The sequence below is a fragment of the Eurosta solidaginis genome, chromosome 4, assembly GCF_040869045.1.
Source record: "Eurosta solidaginis isolate ZX-2024a chromosome 4, ASM4086904v1, whole genome shotgun sequence".
In the NCBI taxonomy this organism is placed as follows: Eukaryota; Metazoa; Arthropoda; class Insecta; order Diptera; family Tephritidae; genus Eurosta; species Eurosta solidaginis.
The window spans coordinates 171087018-171103128 of NC_090322.1; the positions used below are offsets into that span (position 1 = coordinate 171087018).

At 35.3% G+C, this 16111-nt stretch overlaps 1 protein-coding gene across 14 annotated transcripts in view; it reads right to left on the reverse strand.

The window, feature by feature from the left end:
- LOC137250634 (peptidyl-prolyl cis-trans isomerase G) overlaps nucleotides 1-16111 on the reverse strand; it is a 546463-nt gene that overhangs the window by 13991 nt on the left and 516361 nt on the right. For all 14 annotated transcript variants that reach the window (XM_067783772.1, XM_067783770.1, XM_067783771.1 and 11 more), the window contains one exon: nucleotides 15087-15313. In XM_067783772.1, the coding sequence (XP_067639873.1) occupies nucleotides 15087-15313 (227 nt within the window). The remainder of the gene's footprint in view (nucleotides 1-15086; nucleotides 15314-16111) is intronic.

The following is a 16111-nucleotide window of genomic DNA, read 5'->3' on the forward strand; positions in this document are numbered from 1 at the left end:
TCTCTCATCTCCGTTTCGAGATATCCTAATCTAAAAGTGCAAAAACACCGTTTTTGCCCATTTTTGAGATTATGTAGCCTTGCAGATGTTTCTAACATCTAACATGGATCTATCCGTGAATCCCGTTTCATATAAGTTGTCCACTCCATTCCTTCCTTGAGAAAAAATGACTGTTGAATTAGGTAAAAAGTGAGGAGGACGGCGTACAGTAGCCTGTCCTGAAATATATGAAGTCGAACTCGGCCAGAATGATAGAGTGCTCATAATTCATAAGCCCATAACTAGAACGAGGCATTAAAGCCGTTTGAGCTGCGGCCATTTGTCAACAGGCTACAGATTCAGCATTGCATTTGGTACTCCCCCAATAGAGAGTGGCCTAAATTCAGGAAATTTTTAAATCCTTGTAAACATAACAAGGACCGTTTTGCAAGGGTTAACAGCTAATCCGCATAATTCAGACCACATGGTTACGGCATCCAGGTAACACTGCCAAAAGAATCTTTGCTTAAGCAAAAATTTACCCCTGACAAGAGTTATCAGATATTGGTATAAGTCACCACTTGTCAGCCCCCACCTTCAAGGTTCTGAGTCAGGTCGTCCATTACCACAGTTCAAAGCAGGAGAGAAGTAAAACTTTACTGTGGCGTGCTTCTTTCAACCACTCTCCATGTCATCGCAAAGAACAGCTCTCCGTAGATCTATCGTTATAACGACGATGTTAACGGCGTGTATCGATAAAGGTGGAGGAAAACCTAATCTTCTTCGGTACTCACAATCGGCACCAGTCTTTATGACTAACCAATAATGTAGATGATCATGCCATTCGACATCTTTCTTACTCAATATGTGCCCCTTTTACCCTGATTAGACTTCTCACTCAAAACAGGATTCGAATTCCGGTTTCGGTAAGCTCACTTCCATAACATCCCTCCGACTATGCATAGCGGAACAGCATGTAACTTTGGTAGTATCTTCGCAGACGAAATTTAAATTATTTTTTATAATTTCCAAGGCGGCTATGATGAGCGTTCGTCATGGATTAAGGTTAAATACACATTTTTGTTTTTGTCCGTGTACCATTTTTTAGTTAAGTATGCTGAGTATGTATGTATATTTATTTATTAAATCAATTCGTTTTTATTCAGTCATCAGCTGCACGACAACTTTTGGCTGCACCTTAAGCAAATTCAACGCCAAATTGATTACATCATTTTATTTATGCGAATATCAACCTAATAGTAGGTAGGTATTTATGTATATCTATATGCATTCCTGATATTTTTTACGGTCTCAGTCACCGAGAATTGATTGCCATACTTATATACTCTGACTGGGTCTGATATGGTTTGTTCTTATAAATATTATTCTGTGCTCTTCAAATAAGAAAGAGATTAATCCCGTGGATTGGCTGAAATTAACAGGGGAATATTCTTTGGACCAGAATATATTGTGATGAATATTAGCATCACTAAGCTGCTACTACATAAATGCACAACAACAATAAAGCAGCCACTCTTATGTAGAAGGCGACGAAGAGATATCTCATCTGAGACATACAAATGTGTAGTCATCAGCCGAAGTAGTTATTCACACATACACACGCATATGGCTACAAACTACAAATATACATGTACTTATATAGCTGGTCACTATCCAAGCATGAGCTACAACTGTTCGGGAAATTACTAGACTTTAGGAGAAATGGGTTGACGAGAAAACCGAGAGTATAAAAGCAGTACAAGCTGAGTAATAACGAATCAGTTTTGACATAAACACGATATTGGTTGTGAAGTATAATTGTGAAGTACTACTCCCAAAGTTATCTAAATAAAGACCAATTTGATATACTGAATATTGGAGTGATTTATTCAACAGTTTAGCGATTCGAACGTTAGCAGAAGGTTTCAAATAAGCGGAATTTCCCTAAATTCGTTACAATATCCTTAAGGCCCGGTTTTTCAGTACAAGTTCAACTCATTTTATCAGCTAAACTACGCTTAAGCCTTTTCCGCAGTTTTTCAGTCTACTTTAACTGAAGTTTAATCTGAGCTTAAGCGGCCGATCTGACTCAAGTGTGCTTCTCTAATTGGGCTCTAATGTAAGATTCCAATAAAAGAGTATTTTCATTCTTTATTAACTTAGATAATGTAGTACTGCTATCCGTCATGGGTCGATACACATGAAGAGCATTCCAAGTCCGTGGTGGCATACTCGAGTTTTGACGCTGCAGCATGTTAAGCGTGTCCTTCGCCTTCACCACTCGGGGTATCCAAACCGTGGCCTTTGGTTTCGTGGGGATCAGTACTCTATCCACCACCTTCAACCGTACGCTTTCTTATTTTTGAAGGTCTGGAGCAACTTTTTGCAGCCATTCCAAAGTCGCTGATTATCAGTTGGTGCATTGGTACAGGACCATAAATCTTAAGGAAAAATTCTTCGAAAAATTTGTAGTTCTGTTCGTTATCCCGACGGCGAGTATCGAAGCTTTATGCAGATATGATGATGTGCAACGAAGAAAAGCCCAAAGGATACGACCCCACACTTAAAATCATAGGAATGGGAAGACCTTCACTGAAGTGGGGGAAGGTAAATGGAGGAAGATTTAATCACCAAATTGGTGTCAGCTAACGTGAAACTTCCCATTAAGCTTAAAACTTGAAAACTTTCACTTAGAGTAGGGCACCGTGCTTCAATATGAAAACAATCCGCTAGGTGGCGCACTGGCCGATAGGTAAAGTCTTGAGATCGGGTTTTAAGTAACTTTGCGGCGAGCTAGATACTTAAAGCATTGAAAATAGAAACCTCATGTTCAATGCTTTAAGTATCGAAATGGCTTAAGATAAAAAATTGTACTAGATGGAGGTATTTAGAGATCTTTATGAAATCTCGAAGAAGCACGTGTAATATTGTGATTAATTTTTAAGTAAATTCTCACTGAACTAGAAACTTGAAAACTTACACTCAGATCAAGACACCGTGACAATGCAACAAAATAATAAGAGAACTCATATGAGATTTGGAATATTTTGGTCAGTTTTTGAGTAACTTCCTGGTGAGCAAGAGGCTTGGAATTTTAAATGTGAGTCAGTGTTCAATGATAGTTCAAGACATAATTCAAGATAGGTTTCAAGAAACTTTCTGTTGAACTACAAACTTGTAGCCTCACAAGAACACGAGCCAAAATTATAAACAAAATTCATATGAGATTTGGAATATTTCAGTTCAATTTTATGTGTCTTCCCGGTAACCTAGGCAACTGAAACTTAAAACATATTTCAGAGGCCCCAGGGAGGATCTAACATTAAAAGGTGGGTGCTTGTAGCCGCACGGATCGAAAAACCGTACATCAATTTAAAAAATAAATAAATGCAAGGCGCGATAACTTCCGAAAAGATTTTTGGCCTAACTTCACTTTCAGTATGCGTTGTTGTTGTTGTTGTAGCGATAAGGTTGCTCCCCGAAGGCTTAAGGGAGTATTGTCGATGTGATGGTCCTTTTCCGGATACAGATCCGGTACGCTCCGGTACCACAGCACCATTAAGGTGCTAGCCCGACTATCTTGGGAACGATTTATGTGTCCACATTAAACCTTCAGGCCATTCCCTCCCTCCCCACCCCCAAGTTCCATGAGGAGTTTGGGGTCGCCAGAGCCTCGTCTGTTAGTGAAACAGGATTCGCCGCGGATAGGTGAGGTTGACAATTGGGTTTGGAGAAGATATATATTGCGCTGGCAACCTGAAGGGTTGCGCTACACAGCCCCTTGAATCTTGTATTTTAGTCGCCTCTTACGACAGGCATACCTACCGCGGGTATATTCTGATCCCCTAACTCGTTGGGGGGTTCAGTATGCGTCGCGCTTCTTTTTTAATTTTTCCTACAAATTGTCGCGATGGCACCTACATGTTCTTATGTCGACTTTAAATGGCATCTGCAAGGCAGATGAGTTTTCACTGAGAAGCTCTTCATAGAAGAAATACATTCCGAGTGTTTGTAGAAAACTTCCGAGGGGCGACCCCGATAAGAAGAACTTTTTTCTTATTAAAAAAACCATTTGTAAAATTTGTTGATGCTACTTTGCCCCGGAATTGAACCCAGGACCCTCGGTGTGGAGGGAGAAGCGGGCGGCCGCCAGTCAGTTTTAAGAGACTGTTAAATCGATGATTGTTATCTGCATGGCTGTAAACTAGTTATTTTATTTTTAAATAAAAACAAGTTAAGGTGTACAACAGTAAATTATACATTTCATTTCAGATAAATTACTTTTCTACATAACACGTGGCATCGCCGACCGCCTAAAAAAAATGTCTCCCCATTTCCTCTACAATAAAACTTGATGAGGGAAATATCATTGATTCAAAACAATTTTTTGCTAAGTTATAGCTTATTATTTCAGTCTACGACCCTTTTACAAACCTTTTATATAAAAGCGGGCGTGGTCTTTAATCGACCTCGTCCATTTTTTCTAGAAATATTTCTTGCTGCTACAGGTAAAATTTGTGTACCCAATTTTATTACAATCCGTTCATTTTTCTTCCAGTTATGGCACCCGAAACATAGAAATATGTCTGGTCATAACAGGGAGGGGGGAGTGCCACGCCCATCTTCGAAAACTTGAATTCGAAGTATACGTTTTAATACCAAACGTTTCAATTTCAGTTTCAATTCTTAGATCTTTGAAACTTTTTGCTTTTCTTTCAAACCTAGAAGTGACGTACAAGTTTGTATTTTTGGATTTTTTGAAACTTTTTTTGGTTTTGTTTTAAAACAATTTTAATATATTGTGGCGAATCTTTACATCACTAAATAAATGCACAACAACAAAAACATTAAAGCAAGCTACATAAACCCATTAATCATTATTTAGCAAAGAAATACAAGGCAACGAAGGGATAACTCACACACAGATGTAATCATAAGCCGAAGTAGTACACACATATACACACGCATATCGCTGCTAACCAAGTAGGAGATTCCAGAAGAAGAAACGTCTAGACATTTGGAGACATATGCGGACAAGGCAACAGCAGCACAAGCTTAGTAGTCAGTATTCCGTTTAATTTAAACACGCTATCAGTTACGAAGTGAAGTATAATTGTACTACTCTCAAAAGTAATCTAATAAAGACCATTTTGCATTACCGAATATTGGAGTTATTTATTTGACAACTTAGCAATTCGAACGTTTGCAGAAGGTGTAAATTAAGCGAAGTTTCACTAAATTCGTTACAATATTAAACTTATTGACTAAACTAATTTTAAATCCAATAAAGTTACAAAAAAACAACCCATAGTAAATTGAGAGGTTTCTAATTTAGTAGCAAAATGTTTCAAAAAGTGTTTAAACCGACGAATGGTTAAAAATTTAGGCTCAGATTTCTAACCGTGCACTTGCACCCGAATATTTCACCAAGCTTCACCACTGTATATAAATAACACCCACAAAACCTTTCTTGCTTTAGTTACTTTATACTTCTTTATACTTAACAAGCAGTGGTAAAAGTCAGAAACTAAAATGAATTTAAATAATCATATCGCAATCCTGGGTTTCGTTCTTAGCTTTCTTTTGACCCATATAAATTGGCAAACTGACGATCGGCGTTATTTGGTAGCATTACTTAAGGATGAAAAATATTATTGTGTCGGTTCATTAGTCAGTATGCACATAGTGATTACAGCTGCGCAATGCCTGTACACTTTATTTATAAGAGAAGTCAACGTTGTAGGTAATACAGCAAATGCAGTTGCAAATGCAGAAACTTTCTGCGGACCACGTCGTAATGTGAAGAGAGTAATTCGTCTATATAGTTTAGGATACAACAGAAGCGATAGGAATATAGATGCAATTGAACTGGATAAACCCTTTGAAAAAGATGGCATGGCGCCAATACCACCTTGCGAAGGTCAACTTTTGGAGAGCACAAAGATGGAAATTAGTGGATGGTCTAGACAACCGCAAAATCCATTTGATCATATACTCATAAAACATGACGTAACTATATTAAAACTAGAGGAATGTTCGGAAAACTACCTCTTATGAACAATGGAAGAAAATATGATTTGTGGTAAAGGTGGCGATGTAGTTTGTGATAGGGATTCTGGAATACCGGGCGTCGTGAATGGACACCTTTGTGCGGTTGGAATATTTTCGGATACTGGGGTCCACAAAAATCCGCAATTTTATGTAAATGTAACTGACCCAGAAGTTAAGAATTTCATAATACAATTTATCGATGGTTAAACATCCTTTAAACATTTTTTTGTATTTTTTCCGAAAAGTACATTTAATCACAAATTAAAAAAAAAAAAAGATTCCAAACGGTCAATTTTTGAAAAAGTTATAGCATTTTGAAAACAAAAACGGTGTTTTTTTAAAAATTCATAACATTTTTTGAGTTGGATGAAAAAAATTTGAAAAAATTCTGAAAAACGTCGTTCGTAAGCCAGAAAAAGAAGAAATACTTTCAGCCAATTCTAAACCGGGTTAAAAATTGATTGAAAAGGGATGGAATACCCTATATACATTAAAGAGTTTCCTGACTCCTAGCGGTCCAGGAAACTGAAGAAGAAGTCAGCTCGCTAATTACCGTCCGGCTATCGATACCATTGTTGCGAAATATTCTATTGTGAAATACTGAGTGATTATTTTATATTAGTTTAATAATAAAGCTGTTGGTGAATTTTTAAAGGAAGTGTATTATGTTTCATTTTGAAAGGCTATCTCGGCTAAACGCTCCATTTCAGAGTCATTTCATAAACGTCTCAGCTTACGTTAAAATATATTGAATTTAAGCCTAGGGCGTTTTGGAATAAAATATTGAAAGGAGGTTCGATGAATGTAGACGAGCAATAACATTATTCCATTCGTAATGTCCTAGTAATCGACTAAATCAAATATATTATATATGGAGAACATATTTACAAACTTAAGCGACATTTTCAATAAATATAAAATCAAAATAGATAGGTACTTTTTACGAGGAAACAAAGTTTCACGCTTTTTGTGGTCTGCATGAGAAAGCTTTGAGCATGAATCACTTATCTGAAAAACTTTATAAATAACAACCGACTCCATTTTATGGCACAGTTACAATAATTACTCTTATGAAGATTTTACTCTCGGCATTATGGCTTAAGCTTTATGTTTCGAATCAATACATCAATGTTCATCCCACAAACGAACCAAGCCTATCTATTATAAAGCAAGTAAAGGTGTCTAAGTTCGGGTGTAACTGAATATTATATACTCAGCTTGAGCTTCAGTTGCACATTTCATTTAGAGAAATTACTTTTCTACATAACACGTGCCACCGCCTCTTTAAAAAAAAATGTCTCCCCATTTCCTCTTACACTAAAACTTGATGAGTGAAATATCATTGATTCAAAACAATGTTTTGCTAAGTTATACCTTATTATTCTAGTCTACGACCCTCTTAAAAACCTTTTATATAAAAGTGGGCGTGGTCTTTAACCGATCTCATCCATTTTTTCTGCAAATATTTCCTGCTACAGGGAAAATTTGTGTACCAAATTTTATTACGGTCCGTTAATTTTTCTTCGAGTTATGGCTCCGGAAACATAGAAAATTGCTTAGTCATAAAAGAGGCGGTGCCACACCCATTTTCTAAATTTGAAATTTTTCCTATTTGTTGTTATAAATCCACTTGCGAAATGAAATACCATTGAAATAAAGCTCTTTTTTGCAAAGATATAGCTTTTTTTATTCGTCCACGACCCTTTTAAAAATCTTTTATATAAAAGTTGGCGTGGTCCTTAACCGATTTCGTGAATTTTTCTTCAAAGCATTCATTATAGCAAAGGCAACATCTCTGCCGAATTTCGTTACGATAGATTTAACGATTTTTGATTTATGATTAATCTAATATATAAAATTCTTCTTTCACGGTTTTAGAGGCTTAACTCCTCCGAACCGCTGAACCGATTCTCATGAAATTTTGTGAGCATATTAGGTAGTTCTGAGAATCGACCAACGTCTACCTTTTTTTCGCTACGTGCCTAGGGTATTACGATCAAAACGTGGACCCGGGTACCCCTAGAATGTGTTTATACAATATGGATATCAAATGAAAGCTGTTGATGAGTGCTATAGTACAGGATAATTTTCATACAACTGGGAGGCTAGGGTCTCGAGATATAGCCCAAAACGTGGCCCCGGGTATCCCTAGAATGTGTCTTTATATTATGGGTATCAAATTGAAGCTGTTGGTGTGTACAGAGTACGTTTTACACCGCTGAGTGACTAGGGTCTCGAGATATAGGCCAAAACATGGACCCGGATACCCCTAGAATGTGTGTGTATTATGGATATCAAATGAAAGCTGTTGCTGAGAGCTCTAAAGTTCATTGTGATATTCGATTTAGTCGCATCAACCTGGCAAAACTGATAAATATGCATGCGAAGCCGAAATAAAGACGAGAATTAATAATACCCACATACCTATTTACATACGTCCTATTCGATTTGCCTGAAATTTCGTATATAAATTTGCCTATATTAGTATTTACGATGCTTTTTTCCGGGAAGTATACCAGAGACGGACTGGGACTGGGATTAGGACTCGGAGTGTGACTGGGACTGAGACTCGAAATGGGACTGAAACAAAATACATACCACCCTCTGGGACTGGCAATAAGAGACGAAGAAGAAGGAGAAAAACTTGAGCGAAGAGAAAAGAGAGAAGGAGACTGAGAAATAGATAGAATGAGACGAAGATGGAGATGAAGCGAAAAAGACGGAGGGAGGAGTGAATAAAAAGATTATGATAAAGTGTAGAGGGGTAGGGCAGAGTTAGACGGAAAAAGCTTATTAAAATGTATGCAGATAGGCCAAATTTAGGGCAGAACAACGTCTGTCGGGTCTGCTAGTAATATATGTAAAATTGATTTTATCACAAGTGGGCGGTGCCACGTCCACTTAAAATTTTTTTTTTCAAATTTTTATCAAGAGTCTCAATATCAGTCCATACATCAAATTTCAATTTTCTAGGTGTATTATTTAATAAATAATCAGGTTTTTTGTGTTTTCAAAAATGTTATATAAATCTTCGATATTTTATTTGTTATATTTTAATTATAAAATGTTTTATAATATCGCTTGGTAAAATGCTACGTCCGCGGTAATCCAATTGCAACTTAAATCTAATTAGCCTTGCTCCAATAAGAAATGCTGTTTACTTCCACTAGTTCGCTCTTCGATGCCATTCCTCAGAGTTACACTCTATTCCAATTAGAAATACCAAAGCAAGGCTACCGTTATCTTGGTTTCCACTGCCAACCATTCGGTCCGCTCTCACAGCACTTGGCGCATTCTTGCATTGCAAATAATGGCGATGGTGTTAAGTGTTATATTTATAAAGTTGGAGATGACGTCATAACAGAGATATAAGGGTGGTCATAAACTTTGTGTGCTTAACTTATTTGTAAAAAGTGGGCGTGGTTATCATACCATTTCGCTCATTTTCAATACTAATCTATTCTGGGTCCAAACAAGCTCGTGTACCAAATTTGGTGAAGATATCTCTATATTTACTCAACTTATCGTGTTAACCGACGGACGGACATGGCTCAATAAAATTTTTTTTCGATACTGATGATTTTGATATATGTAAGTCTATATCTATCTCGATTCCTTTATACCTGTACAACCAACCGCTATCCAATCAAAGTTAATATACTCTGTGTGCAAAGCACGCTGAGTATAAAAAGAGTCTTACAGTTTCAATCTTAACAAAATGTCCAATATACATATAACAATACTACCAGCAGAGATATGTTAGTGTAAAGTACAAAAGTTTAAAAAAGGAATATCGTTTTGATCCTCTTCTATTTAGTTAATCTCTCCACAAAACGTTTAATGACATAAATAAATACTTGACGCGATAAACCTCTGAGGAGATTTAGACCGATTTTCCCTTCCAAATTGCGTCGTGCCATGTTAACATACGAGCCGGACCCGTACGCATCTTGTGCAACCAATATGAAGGTCTCTTCGCAGATATCAACAGAAATCAGCTGTTCCATCAATCAATTTAATTTCGATGCTATCTGGCGTATGGTAGCATCTTCTGGTAATGCAGTGCAAATATTCATAATAGTGCCATAGTACAAATAGATTTATTTGTGTGTTCACAATTGTTTATTTTTTAATAAACGGTTTTATTTAGCTTGACTTGACAGGCCGGCCGTTGTGAACGACTTTTGTAATTAAAATTTAAGTAACTTTCCGAAAAGCTACAAGCTTGAAACTTGGAATATAGTTCAGAACCCGATGACAATGCAATAATAAGAAAAAAAATCCGATAGGTGGCACATGGATCGAAATATTTCAAAAAATCGTATTTGTGGTCCGATTTGGCCCATAATTGGGACACATAATACATACAAGAATAGAAAGAGACTTATGAAGGAAAAGTTTCTTCACTTTTAGTCAAAACTCCGAAGTACTCACTTGGATCGAGTATACTCGATACCTTTTGCTGAGTATGAGTACTAGCATTGATACTTTGATCCGAGTATTTTATATGACCGGTAGCGATACTTTTACTAAAAGTTCTATATTAGGTACATCACAATCACCGCATCAAGGTGTATAAGCATAAGCAGAAATATAAATTTGTTTCTGATAAGCTTTTTACAGTTGCTTTTATTAAAATTCCAAAATCAAAATTCATCAACATTATGTCTGTATTTACGAACACAATTTTTTCTGCGTTTCGAGGAAGTTATATAAAGGAAGTGTTAAAATAGGTTGTAATGGCCGGCCAACAAAGACGCCACATAGACCGAATGTGTTCATAGTGTTATAATAATTTGTATCTCTTTTTTTTCTAATTCTTTTACTTTCATCAAGAGTTTGAAAACCGCAGGCAAAATTGGAACTCCACTTATATAGCGAAACTACTCTTTAAGTATCAAAGAGTTCGATTTTATTTAAGTGGCTTTTGTGACATATTGATGTACACACGGAAAAACGGATTAGTACAATAAAAGGGAATTTCGCATATCTTCCAATTGCGCACATGAGTTTTTAGAAATAAAGTAAACAAAAAGTACGCATAATGCCGTTAACTTGTTAGTGTAAACAAAATCAAGTGTAAGTGTGTCAATGAATGCCAAAAAATATTTGCGCTTTTTATAATCAGCGTGCTTTGCACACAGAGTATATTAACTTTGATTGGATAACGGTTGGTTGTACAGGTATAAAGGAACCGAGATAGATATAGACTTCTATATATCAAAATCATCAGTATCGAAAAAAAAATTGATTGAGCCATGTCCGTTCGTCCGTCTGTCCGTTAGCACGATAACTTGAGTAAATATTGAGATATCTTCACCAAATTTGGCACACGACCTTGTCTGGACCCAGAATAGATTGGTATTGAAAATGAGCGAAATCGGATGATAACCATGCCCACTTTTTATATATATAACATTTTGGAAAACACAAAAAACCTGATTATTTAGGAAATAATACAAGTAGAATGTTGAAATTTAACATGTGGACTGATACTGAGACTCTTCATAAAAATTTGAACAAATTTTTTAAAATGGGCGTGGCAACGCCCACTTGTTATAAAATTAATTTTACAAATATTATTAATCATAAATCAAAAATCGTTAAAACTATCGTAACAAAATTCGCCAGAGAGGTTGCCTTTACTATAAGGAATGCTTTGAAGAAAAATTAACGAAATCGGTTAAGGACCACGCCCACTTTTATATAAAAGATTTTTAAAAGGGTCGTGGACGAATAAAATAAGCTATATCTTTGCAAAAAAGAGCTTTGTATCAATGGTATTTCATTTCCCAAGTGGATTTATAACAATAAATAGGATTAGCTTCAAATTTAATAAAATGGGCGTGGCACCGCCCCTTTTATGACTAAGCAATTTTCTATGTTTCGGGAGCCATAACTGGAAGAAAAATTAACATATTGTAATAAAATTGTGTAAACATATTTTCCTTATAGCGGAAAATATTTCTAGTAAAAATGGACGGGATCGGTTGAAGACCACTACAATATAAAACAAGTTTAAAAGGGTCGTATACTAGAATAATAAGCTATAACTTAGCAAAAATAGTTTTGAATAAATGATATTTTACTTATCAAGTTTTATTGTAAGAGGAAATGGGGAGATATTTTTTTTAAGCGGGCGGTGCCACGTGTTATGTAGAAAAGTAATTTCTCTAAATAAAATGTGCAACTGAAGCTCAAGCTGAGTATATAATATTCAGTTACATCCGAACTTAGACACCTTTACTTGTTCATTTACGCTAAGGTTTGCCAATGTACCTATCTACATAGCTATTGATTTAGGAGAAATCTAAGGAGAAAGTGCTGCAGGCGTACGTACATATTGTATATAAATAAGTGGGTACATACTCATGTGAAAAGAGGGTCAAGTGTGCTTTTTTAAAAATGCCAACATATTTGACAAGTGCTGGGAGTAAATCATTAACATATACAAATATACAAACAAATTTATGTAGATAGTTGAAATGTATATGGGGATATTATTTCCACAAAAAAGTAAAAAAGCATAGCAAAGAAATAGTTGCGAAAATACCACGAAAGAAGAGAGTAAAAATACTCGCTTTGTTTCAAGCTGACATTTTTGCGTTAATCTTTGATGTGTAAACATCTTTTCTCACGATAAAGGAGAGTCCTGAGTCTTTGGAATTAGTATACTATCTCCCACATATCTAATATATATGGGGTATTCCATCCCATTTCGACCAATTTTGAACCCGACCCCTTTAGAATTGGCTGAAAGTTTTTCTTCTTTTTCTAGCTTACGAAAGACGTTTTTCAAATCAAAAAACTCAAAAAAGTTATGAATTAAAAAAAAACATCGCTTTTGTTTTCAAAATGCTATAACATTTTCAAAAATTGACCGTTTGGGATCTTTTTTTTTTAATTTGTTTTTAAATGTACTTTTCGGAAAAAATTCAAAAAAAATTTTAAAGTTTTTTTTGTTGTAATTTTTCAGTTTTTCGAATTTCGCCCTTTTTTTTTCTCATAAAAAACTTCAATCAATTCTGCAATCATCCCCACTAATCCCGGAGTGGGCCGAGAATTTTTTTTTATTTAATTGAAAAAAAAAAAACTTAAAAATTTTATTTGAATTTTTTCCGAAAAGTACATTTAAAAACATATTAAAAAAAAAATGATCCCAAACGGTCAATTTTTGAAAAAGCTATAACATTTTCAAAAAAACACCGTTTTCCAACTCAAAATAAATTTTAAATATTTTGAAAAAAACCAATCTCTTATCGAAGTCTAATCGAAAAGTTATCGATTTATTATCAAATGTTTATTGTTGGTTTTACCGAAATATGATCGATATTTTATAAAAAGGGTTACAATTTGTTTTCAGAAACGTATAGATTTGTAATCGGAGGGTTGTCGATTTGTTGTCAGCGTGTTATGAAAAATGTATCGATTTTGTTATCTAAAACGTAAAATAAGATATACTTTTGCGAAAAAGAGCGTAATATCAATGGTGTTTTTCTTTCTAAGAGGAATTGTAACAAAAACTTAGAAAATACTAAAATTTTTGAAATTTTTGGGCGTGGCATTGCCCGTTTTTTGACGAAGCAATTTTCTATATTTCGGAAGCCATAACTCGAAGAAAAAGTTACATATCGTAATAAATTTGGGATAACATATTTTCTTTCTTGCAGGAAATATATCTAATAAAGATGGACGGGAACGATTAAGAACCACGCCCACTTTTATATAAAAGATGTTTAAAAGGGTAGTAGACTAGAATAGTAAGCTATAACTTAGCGAAAAGTAGTTTGTATTAATGATATATCACTTACCAAGATTTGTTGTAAGAGGAAATTGCTAGACATTTTTTTCTTCCAATGGGCGGTGCTACGCCCTTATTTCGATCAAGCCTTACACAAGATTTCTAGGGCCTCATAAACAAAAAAAAAAAAAACAAATACCTCGTAACGAAATTCGAAAAAGTAATTTATGTGAAATAAACGTTTAATTAAAACTTGAGTATATAATGTTCAGTTACACCCGAACCTATACACCATTACTTGTTTTATAGTTCAACTGCGCTTAAACCTTCCATGGGAACTCGATTTTAAGATCCAATTTGATAGACCAAAGTTTGGCTAAAATTTTCATGCAACTGCTACATTTACGATGTTTGCTTTTTCAATTATTAACACAAGCAACTAATGACTTTGTCACACCAGCACTTAGTGCAAACTAATCAAATAACTGTTCATAAAGACTCAAAGAAAAATAATTAAAAAATACTCGATGTCAACTTGTAAGCGAAATAATGCTAAAACCCCTCAATCAAAACCTAAATCGCAGTATATTGCATGCAGAAATCGATTGAGGAAGAACCGTAAAAGGAGTATGGAATGACGGTTACATCATAAGTGGTGGCAATTATAAGGCATTTGCCTACTTTGCGCTTTTTGGCGTGTAATCAACGCGCGTGACTTTGAAACTCATTTGATTTTTGAGTCTATGCTTTAGATATTGGGTGCATTTCATTCCTTACGTCAGATGTTTATTTTGGATAATTGTCTTCCGCATAAACAATTTGACGTTGCAACTAAGGAAAACAAATTTTTCTTGATTTTTTATAACTTTTTTTTAATATTACTTGCATTTTATTATTGCATGCACAAATTATCTACTCAAATGCATATACACATGTGAATTAAGTATTTTTTTAGTAATTTAATTTTCGTTTTAAAAGTTAGCCAAATGCACCTTTCGTTTCTTCAATTTATTTATTTTCTTGCATGACTATTTGATGCTATCCAACGTGGGATCACTTCCTCAATTTCCTCAAATACAATTTGCATTGTTCATATATTATAGCCAAAAATTATATTTAAGCATTTAACAATTACACTTGCTTGAATTTCGTACACATTTAAATATTCGTCAAATAATATGTGCTCAATCATCGAAAATTTACTATGAATGACTTTCACTTGAAGACTTTTCAAACGGAAGACTTAAGACACAAACTCACTTGTTGTATGAGTTTGTGAATAATGTAAAATTGTTTTTGTTTTTTGTCAACTCACCGTGTTTCCAATTCTTCAAAACGTTTTTGATTTTCTGGACGATTGATTAGTGTCTGTAATTGTTGTTGTAACGCCTCAGCTGTAGACTCGGAATCGCAACGATAAGCATGTACGTGCAATGGACATTTTGTTGCTGGATTATATAGCAACAAAACGCATGAAACTATATCATCTGTTTGCACGGAGCTGGTAATGGCACTGTGTGGTATAAAATGTTTTGAGGAGCCCTGTTATAAAACAAAATGAAAATGAAATTAGTGATATATATGTACATATGTATGTATATGTATGAAACATTATAAAAATATTACACGGTGAATCCGGTGAGAGGCAAATGACGCTTAAAAAAATTTTAAAATTCTCACCACGCGTGAGAATGGTGGAATCACCGGGTGAAGTTAATAAAAAAAGACAGGAGATGTACGCTATCTAAAGTGAGCTCCATTGAAGTGGCAGCTGCCATCCAACGTAGCCTGATCTAGACTTTGACAATGGATAAGTGAGCTAGGGGTTCTGAGAAACGTAGAACATGAAGATACTTATATTATTTCACTTCCTTACTTTCCATGTAGCTGCCGGATATATAAATAAAAAAACAAATGTACAGCGCGATAACCTCCGAAGAGATTTTAGGCCGAGCTTCCTTCCAATTTGCGTCGTGCTCCTTTTTAATTTTCCCTACATATTGACGGGGCGTGACCTACTTGTTTTATGCCGACTCCGAACGGCATCTGCAAGGCAGATGAGTTTTCACTGAGAGCTTTTCATGGCAGAAATACACTCGGGGTGCTTGCCAAACACTGCCGAGGGGCGACCCCGCTTAGAACAATTTTCTTCTAATTGAAAAATAGTGTTTCTAAAATTTTTGATGTTGCTTTTCCCGGGGCGTGAACCCATTATCTTCGGTGTGGTAGGCGGAGCACGCTACCATCACACCACGGCGGCCGCATATATATAAAATCACAAAAATTTAGGCTGAGTGTATGGGTTAACAGTTTCAGAAAGATCGCGATAGCTTGCAAGAT